The sequence below is a fragment of the Aulonocara stuartgranti genome, assembly GCF_965226115.1.
Source record: "Aulonocara stuartgranti genome assembly, chromosome: 15".
NCBI lineage: Eukaryota > Metazoa > Chordata > Actinopteri > Cichliformes > Cichlidae > Aulonocara > Aulonocara stuartgranti.
Window position 1 is genome coordinate 18,915,250 of NC_138951.1, and position 27,034 is coordinate 18,942,283.

Consider the following 27,034-nt stretch of genomic DNA (forward strand, 5'->3'; position numbering starts at 1 on the left):
CCCTTCAATGCTCCCCCTTTGGCACTTCTCTTTTCACCAACTAGCCAGTTTGCAGAAGCCCCTGACTGAGCCATGGCCTCAGAACAGTGGCCGTACCAATGCAACCCCACTAGCAGCTGAGGGTTGAGAAAGGGTTGCAGTAGAGATTCTTAAAAGAACTCTGCAACACATCTGGTGTCAACATCAGAGGCATCAAAAAAGAAATGTTTTTGCTAAATCACTGTCTAGATAGATCAGACAGAGGAGATCCATAAGCAAAAAAAAGGTCAAGTACCACCAACTGTTGTGCCTACAGTGAACCCAATCAAGTGAGCTACAGATCCCAGGCCAGTCAGTTAAGCTCCTGCTAACAGCAGAGGTGTGGAATAGAAGAGCCCTAAAGAGTATTCTTAAAAACACTACAGGGTGGCTGGGCATCTGTTCTTTGGTCAAATGCGGGAGACAAGCTTGTCTCTAACGATCAAAGCACCAAAACACTCAATGATGCCTGGGGTGAACCATTTCTGAGTATTCCTGTTTAAATTGGGCCACCTTCATTAATCACACTTTCCTCTATAAACATTTAAGATACAATAAAATGGGGCATCCAGATATCTTGTGTTGTACCTTGATGAAGATCTCCAGCCTCTGCAGCCAGTTGCTGTGGTTCTGGAAGAGGTTTTCCAGTTTCCAGATGTTCTCCAGCAGGTCAGCTTGTTTGGACTCCTCTCCCAGGGTCTGCTGGAGCAGCTGGGAGCGCTCTGACATCCGGGTCGCATTCTCCGTCAGCACCTCCTGCCGCAGAGAAGACACCTGGGAGCGAGAGACTGGGGAGGAAAAGAGTGTGGAAGAGAGTCAGAGATTTGTTCTAAGTGTTGAAGCAACGATCCCTCAGCTAAAGCAAAAGTCCCCAAATCGAGTTTCATTTACTATCAATCACGGAGCTCGCCAGCACTGTAATGTAGAGCAGATGTTGAGTCAGGCGCCTGCTGTGATTCTGGTTGTCTATTTATGCTGAATGTATTGTTTGGTTAAGTCAAGACCTAAATAGTTTTACGAGTTTCTTTACTTGGAGTGCATATATAACATGACATTGTGGAAATTCTGCCTTCATTTTGAGTAATGCTGAAGTTGGCTTCTGCATGCCGGTATTTATCCAATGCTTGGAGTTTTGTTTCACAGGTATGATGCATTGACTTCCTATGATAAAAATTCCATTTCAAACATACTTCCCTCCTTCTTAACTGTCTACCTAGTGTTCTGACATCAACACCTACAAGGGTTATATAGTACAAAATTGAGGACGAGAGGACTTTTTTTTTGTCATTCTACATTAAATATAAAACCAAAGTGAATCCTTTCTATTAATGAATTTCAATTCTGGAGACATGGTTAAATCTAAGCAGTGGCTGTTTAGCTGTAACATCGCATTTGATGATGGTTAAAGCGCAGAGGAAAATTTCTCGTCTTGCATTTTCTTGTTGCAGAAAGGTCACTTCTCAAGCCTCGCTCTCTTCTGTACCGTATCTAATGAGAAAAACCACCATGGTTTTATGTTATGTTGAAAGCATGCTGCATAGTAACAGCTCGATAGCCTGGCAGATATTTTGAAACCAGATCCTCAGCGCTGTGCCACGATGGCAACCTCTTCTCTGCAGGACCAGTGTGTGAAAAACCTTCAAAAGGAGAAAATGGACGAACTGAGGAAATGGGAGGAAGCAGATTATTCCCTTCACACATGTTCCTCGACACGCTAATGCCCCAAACAGCTCGATATCACACACTCTGAATATTCCCGTTACCACGAATTTAAGACAGCAGTGTGTTTCTGCATGTGTGGCTTCATGTTCCTGCATTGTGGCCAGGAATCAGCAGCATGACTTCAGGGAAAGAAAAGTGCTGCAAAGCCGCAGCACTGCAAACAAACCATCTGAATTTCATCTCATTATGTGTGTTAGGTTTATTCCTAATGACCTGAAAAACTAAATAAGCTGCAATCTGTCCACTACACAGGGTGCTTAATTGCTAAATGATGGTCTGTCAGCAGCAGCAGAACCTGACACTATGGAGCGTATCAGGAGTACTTCTACATGAAAACAAAGAAGGGAAAACATGAACAAGAAGCTGTAGGATAAGAAAAAGAAGAGGTAAGAAAAAAAGTGATGAAAAATAGAGCAAAGGAAGAAGGAGAAGGATAATCGCACAGGCTAATCTTGTTTGCAGTTGTGCTTATTGTTTGGGACAGGTACCATGAGTAGAAATGCAAAGCTCAAGTTACACAGTTTGGTTCTCATGATCAGAAAAACGCTTGAATGATGACAGATGTAGAAGTCAGCCAGTTATGGTTCCCCATTTGAAAACACTGAGAATGTTAGAAGAAAAAAAATGTTGGTGTATACACCACAAAGTTACTGTTTGTATCGTCTTAAAACTATTTTGAAAATGTAATCGTTATTATCTTTCAAAGACTATTTTAGACATCGGTCATCTTCACTCTTCTTCCCCTGCCTAAACTAAAAAGCAGTTTCAGACTGTGAAGAGTTTCTCTCTTAACGTTATATACACATCTTAATCTTATACAAGTCTGTACAAAGCCTGATATTTATATGTTATCTACTCTTGAGGTGAAGCTAAAAGCTTGAGGTAACACAGCTTCTCCGGTCACAGCTGGGAAGCTGGGAAATAACCCGTGTTAATAGGTCAGGTCAACAGAGTCGCTGGTGTTTTTAAACCTTTTCTTTACAAGCTATCTGAGAACCTTGCATCACTTTACTGGATTTTTGACTTACTTTTATTTCTTGTTATGTTACTTTAAACTGTGTTTGGCTTTATTTGTCATATTTGCTTAAAGGACCAGAGGGAAAAGGAAGGAGGAAACAATTTATGGTTCTCCACTGACTTTGGTTTGCATGAAGGTGTCTCCTTGCCAATTCCATCTACTGGTAAAACAACTTAAAATTGCTTAAAAGCTGTAGTAAAGTGGGATTAACCACAACAGGATAACTGGAGTTTTTTTTACATACTTCTAACTGAAAAACTGAGCATTTAAATGGACAGACAGAAACTTGAATATAGTCAAAAGAAAAAAAAGATGTGAGGATGAAAGAAGAAGGGCGAAACTCATAACTACATCTGCAACAAGTACGTTGACACTGATGAAACAAATATATATATGCCAGTTTCAGGCTGCTGTGTTTCTATAAATTATGCAAAATCATTTCAACAGTATGAAGCCTATAGAAGGATGTGGCATAAACTTAACATATTGACAAGGGCCTTGGTAGCTTGTACATAGTTTTCATTAGCTGTCAGCTAACTAAATGTGGGGTGCATAAATATTTCTTCTGACATAGCAACAGTTGCATGTTGAGACCAAATGTTTCTGCTCCACTGGGCAGCTTTCAGAGAATGAGGCGCTACAGTCTGTCAGTCACTGTTTACTTCATTCTATGCTGCTTGTGTACATGCCGAGTTTTGAAAGTGTTCTATAAATAAATATTATTATTGCAATTAAACATGATCTGCCAACACATGTTTTGCAGGACCTTGGATGTTGTCTTATGGTTTCAGGCATTATGATGTCACACAAAGAAGGTCCAGGGTTTGAGCTTGCATGTTCTCACTGTGTGTATGTGGGTTCTCTCTACAGTGCTCATACGATCCAAAGGCATGCATGTTAGGTTAACTGGTGGTTTGGTCTGTGGTCTGTGATATGAGCACAAATGGGTGTCTGTCTCTGTGTGCTGACCCTATACAAGACTTGTGACCTGTCCAGATAATGCCACAGTGTTTTATGGCAGTTGGATGGGTATCTGTCTGACCTGTGGCCCTGTGTTGAGGGAATGGATCCTTCCATTAATGAGCTATGAAAAATATGGCATGAAGATTTCATCAACACCACTGGTTGAGATGCAGACCCAAACAGAGTTTTCACAGTGATATTACACATGGCTGCGGATATTTGGATTCACTGGTCCCTCAGACCTGTTGTCATGGATTTTCAGTCCAGTTTGTAATTTAGTATACCTCAGCGCTTTCTCCCCATTTCCCTTCATGAAGAATGGCTTTTAGAGAGCCATCCTTCCACTGAGACCATCGCTGATGAGGCTTCAGTGAGCAGTAAATGGATTAACTAAAGGTCCAGATGCATGTCTCAGGTCCTTTGTCAGGTGTTTTCTGTCTACCCTTATTAAGCATGTGACTTTTAAATATTGCTCAGTTTTCTAGGATTGATATTTCCTTTTTATCCTCCACTTGTCCAGTTTTCTCAATTTTGTTGGAACACACTGCACACCATGCTGAGATATACCAAGTTCTCAGCTAATAGCTCTTTAGGAATTAACTTGTTGGTCTAAAAGTTTCTATCTGTCAAACTATGTTATCATTGATATTTTTCATAGATACAAATGAGGGGTTTTTGTTACAGGGTGCTAGAAACAAAGTGCCAAAGTTCTTCTGCTTAAAACAAATTCTCACAAAATTAAGCCATAAATGTCCAAAAAAACAAGAAAAAAAGAAAGACATTAAGAAAACCTGGAGAACTATTGCTCAATACCGCTTGAAAAATTACAATAAAGTCTGGCTCCTTGGAAGTAAAATAGAAAGAAATGAAGGATGTTTCAAGACTTTTGTATTTGTACATCTCTTTCAGTCATTAACCCCAATCATTAAGGTCCTCTCAGTTTTTAAGGTGTGCATTTGTGAATTCAGGCAAAGCTGATGAGAAATGGCTTGAAAGTTGAGACATACGCCTGACAAATCCATTTCAAAGCTCTTAAAGCTCAGCTCTGTAGGATGGGAAAGTCATCTTGTCTCTTTTCCAACCCCCTTCTATTCTTTGCTGTGTATTTCACACAAGAACACAAGCACACATACACACACACAGTGGCATGGCAGAAATATTCAAAACAGATTAGCCCCATATTCACAGCTTCATGGTCTTTGAGTTCTTCTGTCGAGACACAGAGGAGGCAGACACTTGATCCATTCATGTATCAAATGCTGGGAGCACAGGCCAGCTCAACAGCTGGGCTTCTCTGTGTAATGCGGAAGAGTCCCACTTTGTCAGTATATATGAATGTGCAGATGATCTGAGGTATCATCTGCATTCAGCGAAGCGAACCACCCTGTTCTGAGCAAAACCTGTTTAGATGGTTCGTTAAAAAGAAACAACCAGCGTGAGGTTACAGATGTAACTGTTACCAGTAGAGTACGGCTGTGCAGGTGAACTGGTTTTAAACGGGTCACGGGTTATACATATGTGAATTTAGTTCAGTGTACACATTCCCCTCCTGGCTTTTTACTTTAGGAAAAGATCATGGTCTGGATTAAAATGTCACAAACTGGGAATTATAGAACTGCCTTATTAATGCCATGACCTGGTGCATCCAGGTCCATAGCTAAAGGAGGCCTTGTACATAAATTTACTATACCAGAGGCTTTGAGTTTGGGACACCTCAAGCACCAGTATAAGTGATGACAGGATTTTGGTAACATTGGTGCACAACACAATCAATGTGGTAACCATAAACTAGGTTTCAAAATCCCTAAAAATGTTATTAGCCCTGATCCAGTGATGTACAGGTGCACTATGACATCCCATTTAATGTGCTTATAGGTGCAACAGATGATTTGAAAATAGGCATAAGATAAGATATAAGACTATACTGAGCGTTTATGGGCTCTAAAATATCAAAACCAAACAGATTTAGGGGCGTTCGGATTTTAACAAATTGGTCAAAAATGGAAGTGAAAATAAAAAAAATAAAAAAATCACTTGAAGTGGAAAGATTGTGTGCAATGCAGTTATGATTCATGCAAGTCTACAGTAGCACTTTCGTGTTAGTTATATCTATAAATACAAAAGCAGGGTGATCAGAGAGGACTAGGAACTTAAAGGCGAAGACAATACTGCATCACAACATTTGCTGCGTACCACTTACAGTGATGGTATGGACGATGATGGGTGTAAGATGTGTTTGTCCTAAAAAAAAAAGTATTGTACTTTTAGAAATAAGAGGCTGTGTTGATTTTGGGAATATCTGGCAACTTTGTTATTGCCTGTAACTTATGTGTCATATTACACGTAGATACCTTGGAGACCTAGTGGTAAGTTCTAAATGTTTGTACATGTACGTGAAAAACCTAAAGTATTTCCCTATGTACACAGGCGCGCACACACACACACACACACACACACACACACACACACACACACACACGAACAAAGAAAATCGTTTGACATTGTTTGACAGCGAGGGGAGACAGAGTGAGGTCTATCAGAGTTGCACTCCTGTGTGAGCAAAGCCAAAGCCAACATGTTGCCTTCATTTATCTCTTGTGTGTGTGTGCATACTTTTATAACATATATATGGTTACTCACCCTCCTTTTGGATACAAAATCCAACATCAACGTAATAGTTAGGTTTTGGCCAGTGGTGATTACGGTCAAGATAAGTCTGCAGGAAATGAATTTAAGTCAGTGCAATGTCCTGTGAAGTGATCGATCTGAGTTTTCGACCTTGGTAGCCTGAGAATCAGGCAAATCTGAGAGCTCATGTTTCCTTTGCTCTGGCAGAATCCATCTGGCTCTTCTCCTGTTGAAACATAGTTCGACCTGGCCTCGTTTTTGCCGAGCCAATCACAACTGTTTATCTGATATGGTTTGTATTTGATTTGATGGCTGACATCTCTGTATTCCATTTACAGTTTCCATCTCTCAGTCCTCATCAGTGTTTCAATGCTCTGATTGCTTATAGGTCTGTCCTGTGGCCTCGAAAGGTATTTTGATCTCTGATCATTTCCAATTCCGCTTTGAAATCTAAACTGAACAGTGAGGTTTCAAACTGGGAAGGCATTATTTGGATAGTGAAGATATTCTGGGATGTTGAGACAGACCTGCAAAGCCATCTTTGAAGTTACAGTTGAGGGTTTTCTGTGTGTAATGTGCTAAAATTACAGAAGTTGTATCTTGTGAAACATGCTTCAGTATGTCTGGTGTCAAACTACATCCACAGAATGTGTTGCTACAAAAGAACCAAAAGTTACTTTGGATCTAATAAAGCATTTGAACTGTTAATTTCTGCTTTTTTGGTGTGTTTTTCTTTCATATGGGTGTGCGCCACTGACAACAGAGCCAGTGAATGAAGTGAAGCCTCCAAGCTACTTCCAGCAGGCAACTAAAGTTGGCGTGCATCACTATCTTAACGTAACTACATGCCCTCCTAATTTGGTGGTCTATTTTAGGCCTCATCACATAGGATTAGAGACAAATCAGCGGCCCATCAACAACTTTCAGTCACTAGAGAAAAATGTGTATTACCTCACTGACTGGTGAGTGATTGTTGGCAGTTGCTACATGGCGAAAGAAGTTGTTTATAGTGTTCACCAGCTAGTGAAACTAGAAAAAGTACAACCCAAACTGGAAACGGAGACTGTTCACCTCCGAAGTAAAAGTGTGTTATCACAGCAAGCCATCCTTTTGTAACTTTTACTCTGAAGGCTAACAGTCCCCATTTCACGTTTGTGTCAAACAAGTTTTTCTGTCATGTCACAATACTTGGTGTTTATAATTTGAAAGTTATAATTTTGTTCACATCATGTTTCATAAGCGCCTTTCTTTGATTATCATATATTTTGTTATTCACTTCAGTTAAAATCTAATTTCCTGATAGTTAAATTGAATTTAGTGTAATTGAATTAGTTTTACGCAACATCGGTATGAACTTGCAGGAGGTCTGCATGTTTAATTTTATGTCCGTTCCTGCACATTAATGTGAAAGGCAAACAGTTTCTCATTAAACAGCCCCTCTGAGCTGCAGGTCTTTCATCATCCATTGCTCTGTTGTGTACAAGTCAAATGTCCTGCAGTGCTCTGTCTTCTGGCCTGCACCCATGGTTACTAATCTCCCTGTTTAGCTCTCTCACAGGCTTTTTAATAAAGTTGCTTAATACACAGGAAGTCTCTCTCACTCACTGTGTGTGTGTGTGTGTGTGTGTGTGTGTGTGTGTGTGTGTGTGAGAGTGTGTGTGTGTGTGTGTGTGTGTGTGTGTGTCAAAGAAATGAAAGCAGCTTCTTTTAAGGACCATTACAAACAGATTCAGTGAATGACTTCAATTATCCATTTTTTTGTACAAATTTGTAGAACATGGTGATATATTTCAGGGTGCTTTGGAGAACAACATTAGCAATGATTCCTATTTCCAAATAGTCAAACAACTGAGTTTCAATAGTGCTTTTTTTGTTTCAGTTGTACACAGCGCACGGTTTTTACCACATTATTCTCAAAATACTGTGCCTTTATTGTCTAAAAGGTTTGTCTACAAATGTTATTTACAATTTTTTTGCTTCCAAAAAAATTACAATTTTCCAAAATATTATATCTGTATATTTGTTCTTAACTTTTTGAGCAAAATAATATATATTCTAGTAAAACTATTACTTTCTCTCACTTCTTCCACATTCTGATGGTCCCGTTTGAACTTCGGCAGGTATTCTTGACCATACATGCCTAAATGTATTTACTTGCTGCCATCTGATAGGCTGATTTATATATTTACATCAATGAGCAGTTGAACAGGTATATCTAATGAAGTAGCCAGTGCGTATACATTGTGTACTATTTTGCCTTTGATCCTATATTCCAGCTTCTTTCTGGCATGGAAAATCCAGCAACAATCATCCATAAAAATAAACATACTCAATGTTTGGATGCAGTTTGGTAATGAATGCCAGCACACAGACATGCAAACACACACACGCACACACGAGTAAACAAGGTAAATGAAGTTGTCAGACAAGCAATAATTTTTTTCTTATAGCAGAGTTCATTGTTCTTTCTGTACTGTTTATCTTTCTTTGCAGCTGCAATATGTCATGTCAATTATTTTATAGCCCCAGAATCAGTTTGAGTTGCTTTCTGGAGGCTGTTTGATATACAAAGATGGTTGTAGTTGCAGTGCATATGAAGCTAAGTATACAAAGACCACACCAACTTCTACTGTTCCTAGTTAGTGTGGTCTCTGTATACACTACATTGGTCAGTCTGGGATCATGTGTGTGGCATTGAATACGCAGGTTCTGAGTTTTCTGTTCAAACTTCTCATCACAAGTGTGATTTTTGTTGCCCACAGAATAAAAGTAGGAATGTAAATATAATCTCTATGATGATACCCGTCCACCTATTCATTATGCAGACCTATGCTTCACTATAAATAAACTCCTACACTGCAATTTATGGTATAACCCCTCAAAGCAAAAGTTTGAAGCTCACAAGGTTTTCATCAGTGGACCTCCATGAAGGAGTCAGACATGGCAGATAGAGTTGTGACAAAAACTTCTGAGCCTCCACTTGTCTGCTCCTTCTGTGATGGTGACCTTTCCATCTCCATACAGACATCTGATCAGTCACCGATGTGGAGGTGGTGTTGTCTTGACATTAACCAGAGCACTGTGTTTGAATCATATCAGGGCTCACCAGTTATCCAACCCAAATACAGCAACACTGAAGGGCCAGAACAACCAGTTCCAGCAGGTTGAGGCTGGAACTGGTTTATTCATTCAAAAAATCAAAACAGAACTGAGAAAACAGTTTAGCTATTGAGACATTTAAGCTGGCAGAGATGCAAATTTTCTTTAAAAAAGATTAATCAAATATTGACACAATTTTTCAGTAGACAACTTAAACTAATTCAACATTCACAGACCATATAATGTAGCTCTAAAACAGAAATTGAATTTGGTGCAGATTTCATAATTGACCAACCAGCAATGAAAGTGATCTGACCTGTGAGACAGATGAAAAATAGCAAACTGGAGAACCATTAAAACAGCTGTTTCTCACCTAAAAATAGGCGATTTTCAGTGTGTCTAAAACACAAAGTCAGACGTTATTGTATAACACTGTTTTTCACATGTGTTAAAAACTAAAAAAGACCGGCCAGTAGTCAGACAAGAACTGACCAACATCCTTCTTGACTTTGAAGGGATGCCAACGCAGGAAAGAGGGAAGGAAATAAAGAAGAAAGAGTCTTTTACTGACCTGCAGACCTGAAAGCCTTCCAGCAGTGAATGAGAATGAAATTACAGGATCTTAAAATCCGAAAGTGAACAACCTGCCTTCTTTAAGCTCACATCAAAAAGACAGACATTACTTTATTTGAAGAGGAAGAAAAACAAAAGGTTGGATTAATATCCGGAGTAAAGCTTAGTTACTGCTTTGATGAAACTGGAGTGTGATAAAGATTAAAATAGACAGCTCTTTTTTTTTTTTAAACAATTGCAGAGAATCAGAATAAAATAAACAGAAAGAAACAAGGAAACTAAAATTACTATCACTACATATAACATCTACTGGCAAATTTGAGTAAAAACAGTTGATCTTTGACTCTTTGGATATAAAATGTTATTACTATCCTGAATTTGTGACATAGTTTTGTATAAATTCTTGATGTATGACCAAAAACGTGATTGTTAAATTCACAGCCCAGCTAAACCAGAAACCCCTTCAAGAAATTCTTTCCAGGCATTTCTTTTTCACAAACTGACTCGTTTACTGTGCTCAAACTCAGTGAGGTCTTTAGAACCACCCACTCTTTTAAAAATGTTTTTAAAGGCAGACTGCATGGCTAGATTTTAAACACTCTGTTACTATGAAACTTAAAACACCCGGCTTCAAAAAGGTGTGGTCAATACTTTTGTCCAAATAGTGTAGGTCTAACTATATCTGTGTGTAGTTTGGTGCTGCAGTAGTGACAGAAGGAAACTCCACCCATTCCTTTTTAACAGTATACATGAGTTTGGTTCATGGACGTAGCAAATCTCAAGCCTTCTTTCTACCCAGCCATCTCTCTGATTAAGAGACATAATCTCCCCAGTGTGTTTTAGGTCTGCCTGGAAGTTTCTTATATACCCAAAAGATCTCACCGAGCAGACATCCAGGAGGCATCATGTTAATTTCCCAAAAAAAGCTCAGTTGGCTCTTTTTTATTTTAAAAAGTAGAGGTTTTAGTCAGACTCTCCCAAATGCCTGAGATCCTCAACCTGTCTTTGAAGGTGGTCAAAGTCACCCTTTGGAGGAAGCTTTTTTGTTGCTTAAGTTTCATTCTTATAGTCACTATTCACAGATAATTGCCATAGATCAAGGTAGCATAGATTGATCAAAAAATAAAGTCAATTTCACGCTCAGCTCTCTTCACCACAAAAGACCACAAAATCTGCAAAACTGTATTCATCTACCAGTCTCCTGCTTCACTCATGACCTGAGATACTTGAACTCCATATAGTTAAGGGTGGAGTCCTTACTCCACCCTTAACTATATGAGAACCAAAGCCACAGATTTGTAAGTGCTAATTGATTTCTTAGGTACGTCACTCTCCTGCAAACTGCTCAAGGCCAAGCTGGAAGTCGCCAACAGAACCCCCCCCCCCCCTCTGCCTCTTAGCTGTTCGTAAAAGTTCTGTCCATAAAAATGATGAACAGAATCTGTAAAGAAACTCAAACCTACATATACATCTAGTAGATTACTTCATATAAATTTTTTACCTTAGCATCACACTACAGTGGCCACTGGCCTCACATTAACCTTTTATTACAGGTGCAGCCATAATAATTGTACACACACATTGCATTTTGTGCTTATTAAAGAGTTAAAGTTCAGTCAATTAAGGAAAGGTCATATCATTCGGCGCGATGTCCGGGCGATCTATTGTGTAAGTGACTTAGAGCTACAGAAGGTTAAAACTGCATACACGCCTACAAAACACATATAATACATACAATCTAGAAACAGGCCTGAGCAAAGGCCTGAATGTATTCAGCAACCCGTTGCATTTGAGTTTGCTTAGTAACAGGTGACAGAAGATGTGTCAGAGAGGAGGACAAGTCCACGGGGGCCTTCAGGGCCTGAAGTCATCGCCATATTTGGAAAAGATGCTAGAAAGAGGAACTTCTGTGTCTGCCTTTAGCTCTAAAAATTGATCATTGTCTGTAAACGACGCAAATAATGTTCTCAAGATGCAAATAATGTTCTTATAACGCGTGAAGGGGTGTTAACCCTGACATTATAAAAAGCCATTGTCTGTGTATTTTGGGCAAAGAAGTCCGCTGATGTGATGCTGTGTGCTTCTTCCCACGCGTGTGTTCTTAATAAACTCTTCATCTGATTGCACTCTACTGGGCCTCCATTGGTTTGTTTTTGTGCCACATTTTTGAATTCAGGACAATACCTTAAAATAATACAGACAAAACCCCAACTATCAACTGACCCCTTTGAGTAAGCATTTGGCAACACTCGGAAGGAGAGACTCAGCCAGAACCAGGCTGTGGGAGGGGCAGCGATCTGTCGTGACCGGTTAGGGGTGGAAGACGGGACAAAAACACATGAACAATGCTTTTTGTCCTTTCTTCCTTCCATCATTCCCAGAAGGAGATATTAAGCTTCATCTGTCACAGCATACAAAATACATCAGTTTACAAATAAACCAAATGTCTATAGAAGTGAAACATTGCTACATTGATTTATTTATTCACAGAATTTATTATACAGTAAAATGTCCCAGATTTCATTATTCATGTTTCTCAATGTGAAGATTTGCTGCCTTTATTTTTTTTAAATGAAGTTTTAATTTATGGTTCATAATTTTGAGGTTTGGACTGGTGATTTAACAAAACACTGAAGGTGTTTCTTTAGGCTCCGGGTACTTGTAATGGCAATTTCTTACTATGTAAATAATTATTAAAGAAGTTAAAATGAGTTCAGCCTCAAATGTTCATCAATACATCAGCTACAATAAACAGAAAATTACTGCTGCTGGAAATGGTGCAGATGAAACAAACAAAAAGTAAAAGAAAAGCATTAAAACATTTTAATTTGAATAAAAATGTAGGTAAAAGCAGCTTGAGTTCCAATGAGGAGAAATACAACAGAGCCAAACATTACACTGAAACGTTGGAATGACACATTAAAATATAAAATATGTGGGAACGTCACAGTAAATTCATCATGTTTCACTGTGTTTATGTTTCTTGCTCAAACCTTTATCACGGGGTTGAATCTGAATCAGATTTTCAGTCAGCCACGGTCGGTCGCCACGAATAAATAATTCCACCGCATACTGGACAACACAGTACACAAACCACATCCCACACCAGACACAACACTAACAGGTCCAAAGAGTTCAGCTGCAGGGAAGAAATGGCCTTTGATTGTTTACTGGGCACTATGTCGTTCTTTTTCAGCATACAGCATATCCAACTTTAAACAGAGTTTAAAGCCATGTTATCGTAAATCAAATGAATATATATATATATATATATATATATATATATATATATATATATATATATATATATATATATATATATATATATATATTTATTTATTTATTTATTTATTTATTTATTTATTTATTTATTTATATATATATTAACTGCAGAAATGAGGCCATACTTAACATCTCTTTGGTCATTGTTTTGGTTTTAGGACCGGAAATGCACAAACGCACTTTATGGTATATTACTAACCTTGTTTTCAGCAGCAGACAATTCTTTAGCTCAAAAGCTCCTTAAAGGAGAAAACAAAGAGCAACTGATTTTCTGACCATTGGTCAAAATACAAAAACAAAACAGACCACAGCGTTAACATAACTGCAAGTTTTTGTTATTGTGGTTCTTTTTCTTTTAAAGGTACACAAACAGCTTTTGCTCTCATTTATTTATTGATTATTTCAACACTGTGTAATTGCTAAGATCGGTTTGGTGGAAAACCTGCTGCAAGGGACACTGGTCTATGAGAGCAAATGGAAATAAAGCTTTAAAAGTTTGATTTACTGGTAACATAAACTGATGAAAAAGAAAATAACTATCAACAAAGTAATCTCCTTCGACAGAAACAGCAGAGGAATTAAACACGGCAGACAAAGAAGGCAAGTTCTATGGGAACTGTTTTGCTTATTTTAGAAAACCACTTATGTCATACAGGCTGTCAGTGAATTCTTGTCATCTAATTTTCAATTAACATGTGTCACGTTTAATTTTGAAATGGATAAAGTTACAAATATATATATTATGGTTGAAATTATATAATTAGGTGCAAAGACATGATATTAGATCCATAGATCCTTTCATGCCTGCAGCTTTTATAGGTAGGACCCAGTTCTGCCATACTGCTGATAAGTAAACCATATTGTAAAATCACAGGTTTACAATAGATGGAATAAAAATATATATGCTTAAAACATGCCTTTTAACTTTGTTTATTAAATCAGACAAATCTTTAAACAAGAGCTTAAAAGTGGGAGATGCGACCAATGAATGTCTAATTTTGTGGGATTTTTGTTATTTATTTTGATATGCACCAACAATGTCTCTGGTCTCTGCAGTTGTGTTGAAGTGTCTCTCTGGGGGAGATTTTGTGTGGAAATCAGCCAGCTGTAACTCAGCTGCAGGAATGTCCAAATGAAGTGACAGCGGTGGAGTTTGTTTGATTTCTAAGCGTGGGCCCTGTCTGATGTGGCAAACATCAAAGTGAAGCTCTTGCTGTGAAAGGCCAAATGACTTAATGGATGTGTGTCTGTGAGTGCGCGTACAAAGGAAGTACCTGTTTTTGCCTCCTGAATGGATTAAATGAGTTATTATTTTTTTTTAAAAAGAAAGAAATCTTAAAAACCTTTTGATTAATAATACAATGCAACACTGTGGCCTTCTTCTGCTGTAACCAGACTGCTTTAAAGTTCAACATTTTGTATGCTCAGAAATGCTCTTCTGTGTACATTGGTTAAAAGTGGTTATTTGAGCTACTATTGGTTTCCTATCAGCTTAAAGAAGTCTGGAGATTTTCTTCTGACCTCTGCCATTAACAAGGCATCATGGGATGTCTTCCCTTTTTCCAATCCTTGTCTGTAAACCTAAGAGACAGTTGTTTCAGAAAATCCCAATAAATCATTGCATTCTGAAATACTCAGAACAGCCTGCCTGGCGCAGTATTTAAATGTACTTAAATTACCTGTCTTCCCCACTCTGCAAGCCTAATCGCACTGGGTTGCTGCCATATGATTGGCTAATTATATAGTTACATTGATGAGCAATTGAACAGGCCTACCTGACAAAGTGGATTGAAAGCTGAAAACCACACCGCTTTTTTTGAGTCTACATAAAATGTCCAATGATGAACAGTACAGATAAATCCAGGGCTGTTGGTGGATAGGCCTTCATCAGCGTGGTGCCATCTAAACCATACTGTATACACGTTTTTATCCAAAAAAGTGTTTATTAAAATTGTGCTGTTATCTTCCAGTAACTCCACATGCCATGCTGACATTGTGAGTTTACTGCCCCACCCTGCATTTGTTGTGAATTTGTAACTATATTAGGTGGCTTAATTAATTATAGTAACTTTTTCTCAGTTTAGTATCCCAAAAAATTTTCACAATGCTTTGAAGGTCTGACACATTTCAAGTGCTATTTCTTAAAAATGACAAACCAAGTTCTGAAATCTGCTTTGCGATTAATCATATTCCCCATTAGTCGCACAGCTGACAGGGATTATTGATATTTTATTGGTGTTCTTCCTTTCTGAGTAGTTTACCACTAAGTTGACTGTGGTTTGTGCTGCAAGAACTGTTTCCTCATCTCAGTTCTTCTGGTTTACATCTGCCAAAAAATGTACGTAACTGAAGCATATATGCAAACAAAGCAGTAAAAATACTTCATTTCATGGGCAATTGCTTTGATTCTAAATACTAATGTGAAAAAAGCTTAATGCTCTTTTCCAGAAAGCTGCACAAACAGATTTAATGTCTAAATACTAAATGTTTGGCAGTAAACAGTTTAGAACAAAGGAAACGTAAGACACACTGAAACACAAAGTGGGAGGTATGATAACCAAACAACAACACATTTCAAGCATTTCTGTGGTCAACATTAGAGTTGTTTGTTAGAGAAACAGGTTTGAGTGTGGTTTGAGTGCAGTTTATCAACATACTCTTGCCAACAGATCAGTGTTATTTTTCTGATCAACATGGTGTTACATGAATGAAGAAAAGTCCTAACAGCATGCAAACTAGGTAAGACAGATATCATCCAATCAGGGCAAGCAAGGCAGGCAGTGCTTGCCTAGTGAAATCTAAAAAAAGAAATCATAAAACATGCCAAAGAAAGTGATCTCTCTCTTTTGATCTCACACAGCATTGTCATAAAGCTTATAGCTTACTGCCATATTGTGGCCCCAGTTGACTATTGCCTCAGGAAGCAGGATTAATTTTGCTTCACTGTAATCTGTACAGGGCCTACGTTTTAGGAGGATGTATATCCAGTTAACAATAACTCAAGTTTGAGTTGAAACTGAGAGGTTACTATTCTTTTTTGGTTTTCTGGTTGTTCACGCACATTGTGATAGACCTCTGCTCTTTGACATGTGACTGATAGAAGACCAGGGTGTTGGGCAAACAACTTGGAACAAGTGTATAGTTATTTTTTCCCTCTTGCATTAGCTTGTAACTTAGCACTTAACCCCCTAATCATAATATAGTCAGTTCCAGCTCCAGTGAAGCCCCATTGGTTTACATCATGGTGACTAAATCCACCTTTTCCATACAGTCTCTGGTTATAACAAACTAACATCAAATTTTGTGGATTGCAACTTTAAAGACATTGCTATCTACATGCTTTTGCTCACTTTTCCATCCTTTGTTTAAAACTTTAGTTCCAAGCTATCGCCCAACCAAACACAGTGGAAACTAATAACTACTCAGTTTTTGGGTGCCAGCTCTCATAACTGTACAAAGTGTGCCTCTTTGGACATCAGCTCCAGCACGCATTAAGACAGATCAAACCCATGCAGTGTGTTTGTTTATGAGCATAAAACTATTTGGAATCTGTTGCTGCTTAATTAGTCTGCCAGTAAAACAGAAAAAAGACACGTAGAAGACTAATTTGGACGCCTGCTATTGTACTCTGAAATCCCTGAAGCTTTATCCCCCCCTCCCACTGCAGCAGATTTATAAAATCCCTATAGCTGTTTATGGAGACAAGCAGGAGTGAGGCATGGTGTTTTTATTTGTGTTGGAGTCACTTACACACTGCGGTGTTTCATTTTATTGCATCTCTCGACCTTGTTTATCTGAACTGTAAACATGTAAAGTTCTACATGTTTACAAGGAGAGATTGTCATCTGGACATGACATCTGGACATTTCTAAAAGATAAAAACAGTAAGGCCTGAACAACTAATCATTAAAAAAGATGATTTTTAAAGATTTTCTGTGTAGTTAATGGAAATGTTAATGGAAACCGAATACAATGATTTGCAAATATCAAACCCATATTTTACATACAAGAGAACATAGAAAATAAATCAAATGTTAAATAAATAAAAGGAATTTAAAAATAAATGTATAATTTAAGAAAAATATAGCTCATTTTGATCACATTATCCTTCCCCAAAACACTTCCCTTTTTGTTTTGTGATTGTGGCAGTTTCTTTCTATTTCCTTTGTATTTTATTCACCTTCTACTTTGTTTTCTGTGCTTTTGAATTACTTCTGTATTTACTCTTGTTTTCTGAAGTTGCAGTGCATTTGCATTTCCAGGGCCACCATGAAAACCTTATACTTCATAGAAGATCTGTTTAAAATGAACATGAACAGAGTTGCAGCTTCACACAATAACCAAAAAATGAAACAAGACTGATGCTGTGAGAAGGTAAGTTTACACAATATAAATATTATATAACAAGTGTGTCTATATAGTAAGTCTAAGATGCCACAGAAATGCTAATATATTCTTATCCCAGTCATTTACTGCTATTCTGTTAGAGCTCACTGGTGCAGCACAATTATTTGTGAGTACATGTGAGACACTCAGAGCAGGATCTGGACTACCTGTGCAACCTGAATAGGCTGCAGGTACCATTTGACAACGATAACAAGGATGACAAGGATACTAGCCAAAAGCCAAACTAGGCAAAAAGAAAATCTCGATGTGATCATCGCCTGAAAAACTATTCAGTATAAAAGTACACTTCCAGTGCTGCCATTTTCATTTGCACCAAAGCAGGCAAAATCGAATCACAGTGGTTTATGTTTCCTAACTGAACAGATTTTACTGACCTTTTGTTATACTGTGATGATGTTTCCTTAATTTTTGAGCAGAAGAGCATATCACAGACACTCACTTGCAGCTGGCAGATTTATCTTTGTTGTCAGTAATGTTTGCCATGTTTCATGATAAAAATGAAATCAAAACTTGCAAACAAATGAGCTAAAGTGCAATAAATATAATTTGTTTAGTAATTTTACACCCCACCAATTAATATCGATGCAACTATGCAAGTAATCATTACTGCTGGATTTCTTGGATGTATTTGCCTCAAAATAAACTAAAAAAAAAAAAAGTTCTTTGCAGTATTCAGAAAGGACACAGAATAGAAAGACATCTGGTCCAATTATCCCTGACATGTTAATGGCCTGTGTCTGACTCTCTGAATAAGGTCATCTGCTGACTTTTTGGACTCCTCGTCTTGACTGACTTTTCTTCCTCTTTGGTCTGAACAAGTGCGGGTGTGCGTGCTCCTTCAATAATGGACTCCTACTGAGAATGCTGGAACATTTCCAGACTCTTTTCTTCACAAAGGGCCATGGCCAGAGAACAGCAACTCATTAGAACAAGGCTTTATGTTCTTAGAGTCAATTTAAGGGCACCCAGAGTGTGTGTAAATCCCAGATACATGCGTACGGTGGTGTGAAAAAGTGTTTGCCCCCTCCCTGATTTCCTATTTTTTTGTATGTTTGTCACACTTAAAGTTTCAGATCATCAAACAAATTTAAATATCATACAAAGATAACATAAGAAAACACAAAATGCAGTTTCTAAATGAATGTGTTTATTTTTTAAGTGTAAAAGTGATTGCCCCCTAAACCTAATAACTGGTTGGGTCACCCTTAGCAGCATCAACTGCAATCAAGTGTTTCCAGTAACTGGCAATGAGTCTTTTACAGTGCTGTTGAGGATATTTGGCCCATTCATCTTTGCAGAATTGTTGTAATTCGGATACATTGAAGGATTTTCAGACACAAACTGCTTTTTTAAGGTCATGCCACAACTTTTCAGTTTTTCTTAAGTCATTTAGAGGTGGAGTTGCTGGTGTGTTCTGTATCATTGCCCTGCTGCAGAACCCAAGTGTGCTTCAGCTTGAGGTCACCAACAGATGGACGGATATTCTCCTACAGGATGTTTTGGTAGACTGCAGAATTCATGGTTCCATTTACAACAACAAGTCCTCCACGTCCTGAGGCAGCAAAACAACCCCAGACATCACACTACCATCACCATATTATACTCTTGGTATGATGTTCCTTTTCTGAAATACTACTTTTACACCAGATGTAAAACCTACTAAAAAGTTCAACTTCTGTCTCGTCAATCCACAGAGTATTTTCCCAAAACCCTTGGGGATCATAACGATGTTCTTTGGTAAATGTAAATTGAGCCTTTGTGTTCCTTTTGCTCTTCAGTGGTTTTCTCCTTGAACTCTCCCATGGATGCCAATTTTGCTCAGTCTCCTTCTTATTGTTAAATCATGAAATCAGACCTTAACTGAGACTTGTGAAGCCTGATGTTCTTTAATGTTGTTCTGGAGTTTTTTGCAACCTCCTAGATGAGTCGTCAGTGTGCTCCTGGAGTAATTGGAGGTCACTCCTGGGGAGGTTCATCTCCTTCTATTTAAGTGGTTTCTTGATTTAACAGGTCTGAGTGTGTTTAGTGAAACTGAACTCTGGTTAATCACATTTAATTCATGATTTAACAAGAGGGGCAGTTACTTTTTCACACGGGAACAGGTAGGTTTGGATAACTATTCACCCTAAACAATGAAATCATCCTCCTAAAACTGCATTTTGCATTTATTCAGGTTATCTCTGTCCGTTATTAACATTTGTTTGATGATCTGAAACATGTAATTGTGGCAAATATGCAAAAACCTAGGAAACCAGGAAGAGGGCAAACACTTTTCCACACACACACTAGTTACTGCATACATTTTTGTAAGTGTATAGTACTCTATATCCCAATGTGTTTGTGGTATTATTTGGAAAGACTATGCATGTTTTATATTATGACTATGATAAAGACTATGATAAAGTTTATTACATATTTAAATGTACTATGTTTCTACTCATGTAGTTATTTGCGGTCATAACTACACTATGTACAATGTGATGGAGGTTTTACTCTCCTGCATGCGATGTGTGTTTGGGAACAGTATGTCTTACACGTGTAAAACATAAACAGACTGAGGTCAGAAACACCTCATCTTCCACAGCCAGAATGCTTATTGTTTCCACAAGAAAGGGATTTAAGACCTTTAAAGTTTGTCTTTAAAGTTGCTAGGAGTGGCAGTTTGTGGTGTCAGATTTACCCTCAGAGAGTTTTTATACTGACCAACTTAGTCTGACACATATGGTCTAGATTAAAGGCAGTTTTTTTTTAAAATCTTGAATAATAAAGATTACGAGTGTGTCTTTTAAATATCCTCAGAAGAGCTAAAGTAATCTAAAGCTTGTGGTTGGGCTAAAAAGAGCCGGTCACTGTTTTTTTTTTTCTCTTTTTTTAACGGTCAGGTTTTTGGCATCCTGTGCCTCAGTTGTGTCCCACAGATCACAATTTATGTTAGTGCAGGAGAAAAATTTGGGCAAAAATATCTTCATATGGAGGACTTAAAAACATGCGGCTATAAACAGAATAGAAAGGGACCTTCAACACAGAAAAATGTGAGTTGGATAAAGCACACAAGAAATCCTTAATCACAGTTAAACTCATTCTAGTACTTTCAGCAACTATCACAGGAGCTTGAATGTTATTAAAATATTTGTAACATCAAATAGAGTCATGAGAAGGCACATTTGTATACGTTTGTGGTTCATGGATAGAAATTGCCATGTATTTTTTTGTGTTAGCACTACTTTGTAAATAAAGTATTTTAACAGGATGTATATGTGTCATGGTCCTGGGTCGATGACCCTTGAGTTTTGTTCGTGTGCCCCTCATGTTTAGTGTAGGTTTAGTTCTGTCTTCATGTTTATTTTCTTGTTCCTCAGTCACTCGTGTCTCATGTCGCACTTTGTGACTCCTGTCCCTGTGCTCCGTGTTCCCTCTGTTCCTGACGTTTCAGTGTCAAGTCCGTGCCTCTGTTCCTGCCGTGTGTTTCCTGTTTTATTTTGATAGTCCCTGTCCTGTGTGCAGTGGGTCTAGTTTTGCTTTCCCCTTGTCTCATTATTTCTGATTAGTTCCAGCTGTGTTTCCACCTGTTCCCCATCCTCTCGTTATCCTGCCTGCGTATTTTAGTCCTTGTCGTCGTGTCTAGTTTAGTATTTTGTATTTGAAGTGTGTTATTTACGGACAAAATAGAGCTGCCTCTTTTAGTTCGCCCTTTTGTTTATGAGTCCTGCGTTTGGGTCCTACATCCTGCCTAGCACACAGCAAGTCCATGACAATATGACTTGTCTGTAGCAAATATTTTACCCAGACAGGATGGGTTAATGGGCCAACGAATAAAACAGAGTTTGAAAAGAAGTCTTAACTGCTGCAACTTGAACTGTGGTCTCAGGTGTGGTGATAAAATAATTAAGTTCAACATAAAGCTGTGTTTGCACTTCAAACATAGAAAGTATTAATTTTGTGAACACTAAAGTGAATTATTACATAAAACACTGGGTGGATTAAAAAAGTTTTCATGAATATGAAAAATCAATAAAAATGTAATTTACAATTTAAATTAATGCCTGTAAACATGAATTAACATACTGGAGGTTGTGAGTATTCCACAAACCCAGGCAGCTACTTACACACTAAAATAAGTAGGCAAGTAAAGTAGTCAATTTATTTTCTGCCATTTATCTGGGTTTAGGTTACAGAGAGCAGCAGTCTAAGCAGAGGTGCCCAGACCTCCCTCTCACTGGCCACCGCCACTAGTTCATTGGGAGGACTTGAGGTGGAATCCTAGCCAGATGCCCAAACCACCTCAACTGGCTCCTTTTGATGTAGATGATTGGCAGCTCTACTCCAAGTCCCTCTCAAATGACTGAGCTCCTCACCCTATCATTAAAGGGACTGCCCCGCTACTCTCTGAAGGAAGCTCATTTCCACTGTTTGTATCTGTGATCTTGCACAGCCATGGATAACACAGAAACAAAACATTACTTTTAACATGAAACTTAAATGAAATGATTTATGATTATAAAGGATAGTCGCTCTGTCGTGAAAAGCAACTTTATGAAAATACAAAATATTTTAACATTGTTGATTTATGATCATGATAAATTCTGTCCAGTTTTCCAATGTTCATTCCAAGGCAAACCTCTGCTTGCAGGTCATAGCTGTCAGTTGATATTTTTCCATCAATAATCTACTTTCTTTAAGGCCAAGCACAATTTAGCTGCATCAGGGAAAACTGATGCAAAACACAAAATTATGATAACATAACCATGACCAAACCCAATTAATATAAAGGCGAAAAACCAAAAGAAACCACAGCTGTTTCAGGACATGAGGCCTATTGCCCATTTCCACTTGCCAAGAACATGCTTGTGTAGTACCAACAGTATCAGCGAAAAAACTCAAACTCTTGTTGCAAGATTTCATGGCTTAAAAGAAAAAACAACAAACATAACATCATGTTTTCCAGCAGTTAACTAGCAAAGGAAAACGGGACCACTGGAGGGAAACCTGTGAGCTCCATGTTTTTTACCAACTGGAAAATATGACTCAGTTTTCATGATCTATGCCAATTCTCCATCATATAGTACATGCTAAATGCTACAGCTGTAGGAACTGTTGTATATATTGCAATAGTGAACTAGTGCATGCAATAAAATTATAAACTGACCTTAATCAAATGACCCAGAAATATGCCATACAGCAGTTCTGCAATGTTTTTTCATGGTCGTGCGTATGATAGTAAGCAGTGATGGTCGGATACCTATCAAGCTCATAAACAGAGATTATGCATAACAAGCATAACACTCTTGTCTCAAACACCCTGACAGTTATCAACTTAGGGTCTGTTTGCAAGTCCATATATGGGCCAATCTCTAGCTATTAAATGTGTTTGTTAGGTGCATCTGAAGTCAGCCAAGAACTGACTCCAGATGTAGAGCAAGGTATTTGCTGCACTGTCTGGCCAAAATGCAACCAAAAACATCCCAGTCCTTCACACAGAGGAAAGAGGGTTTCTTCTGAGGATATATGCTGCCTATGTCTTACATGTCAGACAATTAAAAACAGTAAAAATCAAAAAGATTTCTGAAAAGATCAATATTTTTTCCCCACTTTTTTAACACTATTTAGCAAGAATGCAAGATGGCTTTATGTTCATTCTCATTCTTTTTATCTTTCGAAAACTTACAAATGCAATCAGTGCTTCTCAAAGTCAAGTAAGGATCATTAATGGGTCTATTTCTAAAATACTATGACCACAGAACTGTTTGCTTTAGGGTCCTTCAGTTCCTACCAAGGACTAAGTCTTTTAAGAATAACTGTGTTTCCTAACCATTCTTAAAATGTTAACTAAGCTTTCTTGTATGTGTGGGATTTAAGGTGGGACCTTTTCACCTGGACACTTTCTAACACTTTTTGTTTTACAGACGAGAACCTGAAAAGAAAGACAGGAAATAAGTCAAAATAAATTAAATGTTGCAATATGTATGAAAGAGAAAGTTTCTCCTTAGTATCCTGCTAATGATGTGGAAAGCGCTCTAATTTATCTGGCCGAGGGTCACATCACCCAAGTTGAGAACCACTTCTCCACAACCCTCTCTTCTTTGGACTTTTGGGAACAAAAGTCTTAAAAATCAATTCCCATCTTGGCACCATTTAGAGTGACATACATTCACATTAGCCAAGTTCAGCTCAAAAGGCAAGCATGTCTTTCAAGAATCTACCCTGCTCTTGAAGCATGTCAGTCAAAATAAGTGACTACACAGAGACAAAGGTTTCTCTAACATACTTCTCTGATCTGCTAAAAGTCTGGACATTTTGGCAGACCCATCTCTCTCATGCTGCGGGGACAGAGGTCTCTGCTATCTGCATGGAACCTTGTAGGAGTAAAAAACTGACGAGGCAGCTCTTCACCACATAATAAATGGAGCAGGATTCATCTGGCTCTTTTATCCTCTTTCATTTGGCTTTTACTCGACTCTGTTTCTGTTTACGACCCTTCCATCATTCACTTGTCCAAATGTAAGATTTAGAATTAGAAGCGCTGACACAGAAGACACTACATTATACTTATGACAATAATGCAGATGTTTTCAATGACAAGGCATAATGCATAATGAGTCCGGAAGAAAATCAAATATAAATGTGTCTGAATGCACAGGAGACAGTGGAGGCTTTTTGTTTCAGAGGGAAAAGGCCAAGAAGGCAACATAAGTGCTGGAAAAAAAAGAGAAGCCAAAGTCAAGTGAGAATTCAAGCAACAAGAGAATGTGGACTGCACAGAAAACTGGCAGCATTTTTGAATGTGTCTGTACGTGCACTTGGTGTATGTGTGCTGCAAAGGGGCCTCCCGTACACTTAGCTGGAGCCACTTAGCTTTTGGATGGCGGCATTTAATTTAGGAGAGGTCGTCTGAAAAGCCTGGTTTGATTGCTTTTCTAAAACAACTTCATCTAAAAGCTTTAAATAACTAAATACCTCAGTGACAACAGCAAAGCAGTTCCAAACTCTTAACTACATCTCTGTGCCTGGGAATACACACAGAGCCACATCCATTAAATGGCATCAGTTGTGTGGTTACGGCATGAGTGGGTGGCTCAGAGGGAGCAGTGCCTTGAAATGAAATTAGGATTAGTGTGAGCAGTCGATTCCGCCAGGATCCTGCTGACTTGGAGCCAGACAGCAAACTTTTTGATCTGTTGCTTCTTCTTCTTTATCTACTTTATCTCCCCTTATTCCTCTGCACTCACAACTTCTTTCAGTCTCTGTTTGTCTGTATCTTCCTCTCCTGTTATGGCTGAGCTGACATTTATAAGGAGGCCACAGCAGGGTTCACAGAAGGTAACAGTCATAAAGTTAGACACACCTCTAAAGGCTGTCTCATTCACGGACACATACAAATGAATTGGCCATGTGACCGCTGTGGCACAATGCCAGTGGGTTGTTTTTTTTTCCACCGGCAAATTAACCAGGAGGAGGTGGAACTACAGCTCAGAAGATACTGGAATTTATTACAGGACTGCCTGATATGAAGTCACAACAGCTCATGCTAATTTCCCCCATAATTCACACGTCCAAATTTCCACTGTTCTGTTTCGCTTATGTTGTGCCGATCATGAAAACATGTTATGCTTTTAAGACAATTCTAGCTTTGTAAGCTTGGAGGATGTTTTGGTGAGTAAGGGAATGACTAATCTCTCCTCGTCGCTACATGTTGTACCAATGATGGTCACTGGCTGTTCATCAGAAGAAACATGAAAGAGCCTTTTGCCAGAGAAACGTTTGGGATTCTAGTTTCAACTTCTTCGTTTTAAGTAAATTTGATAATCGGTGTGCTACAGAACAGCACTGAGCTTGTGCATGAGTTTATCTTCCAAGAAAAGCACAATAACCTACAGTTTCAAGAAAATGGGATCCAGCAACATCTGAGGTAAAATTAAACTTTCTTTGTTTGCTGTAAGATTACATTTTACCACAGAAGACCACATCAGTTGCCAGCTAAGAACAGGATACAATGTCATAAATAAAAAAAGCTGAAACTCCAGTTCAAAGGTGGTGCTGTTTATCATCACCCAGAATATATATATAGTGGAGTTCTGTGCAAACGCACAGCTGTGGATTAATGGCAATATGGGAACCATACAGGTCAAAGGAAATCACTGTCTTGCTTTATCTCTTTAGAAGAGCTGTCACATGTGGGAATTAGGTTTAAACCTGTCGCACATGTGTCGAGTTCTGCAGTAGGAGCAGAGACGCCGGAGAGGGCTAAAGGTCAACTTTATATTGCATTTGAAAAAAATGACTTCACAACTCTGATTAGAAGATGACAGAAAAAGTTGCATTAATGTTATAGAAACTGATACTATATTTGGCACAAAAACATTTGTACAAATTAAAAATCAAATTTTGTCAAATGAACTGAGGCAATAAAATCAGCATCATGACTTTGTTGGACATTGGCTGTACTTCAAATGACTGCTCATTCATATTGTGCATGCATGTTCTCAGTTCTTAACGAGATCAGACAGTTTAAGAGGGAGTAGTTTCAGACTGCATCCCGAAGTGTTACTTAAAGCTAACTAAATGGGTTTCTATGATGTAAGTGTGTAAGTGTGTGTGTGTGTGTCCTACATTATAATTCAACCTTAAATCTACATGACAGAGAGTAAATGACGGACAATAAAATCACTTCCTTCATGTGTCCAAGACATTACAGCCACATTTTGTTACGCTCTACTTTTCTCTTCCTCTCTGTCAGATTTTCTACAAACTGAGGATAAATGTGTCTCATCTACAGCAGCCGTTACCAACCTGCAGAACTTTTTCAGTGACAAAGGGAAGATTGTGGAGTTGCTCATCTAATATGAAAAAACAAAACAAGCAAACAAAGCAATAAAAATAGTGACTCACTAAGTAATACTAATTTAGTGTGTTTGAAAACTAATCAAATTTAATGGGTAAATGATTATCTATAAGCAACAAATTAAATGCAAACAGCATATCTGTTGAAATGTCCACCTCTGCCACACCAAGTAAACACCAATGCAACCTTGCCATTGGTACTAACATTTTAAATACAAAAACTTCTATATTCATATTTATTTAAATGTGATTTAACCAGTTACAACTTGACCAAATGCTTTTGTGAGCTATCACCAAGCTTCTGGCATAATTCTGACTGAATACTTGATCTTTGTTGGCATGGACCCAACTTTTACAAGCTATTTTTTTCCAAAACCATTGTTAATAGGTGTCCTGTCAGTTCATTGTCCTGTTGGAGCAGCCAATTGTGTTTCAGTCAAGCTTTAAGATGTGGATTTTACGGCAGGGGCTTCTTTCGTGGTCGGC

General features: G+C 38.2%; 1 protein-coding gene across 1 annotated transcript in view; it reads right to left on the reverse strand.

The window, feature by feature from the left end:
- The window catches only part of scara5 (scavenger receptor class A, member 5 (putative)), a 103,293-nt gene that overhangs the window by 58,892 nt on the left and 17,367 nt on the right, over positions 1–27,034 (reverse strand). Inside the window, exon 4 of the mRNA XM_082504953.1 lies at positions 607–806. Within this exon, the coding sequence (XP_082361079.1) occupies positions 607–806 (200 nt within the window). The remainder of the gene's footprint in view (positions 1–606; positions 807–27,034) is intronic.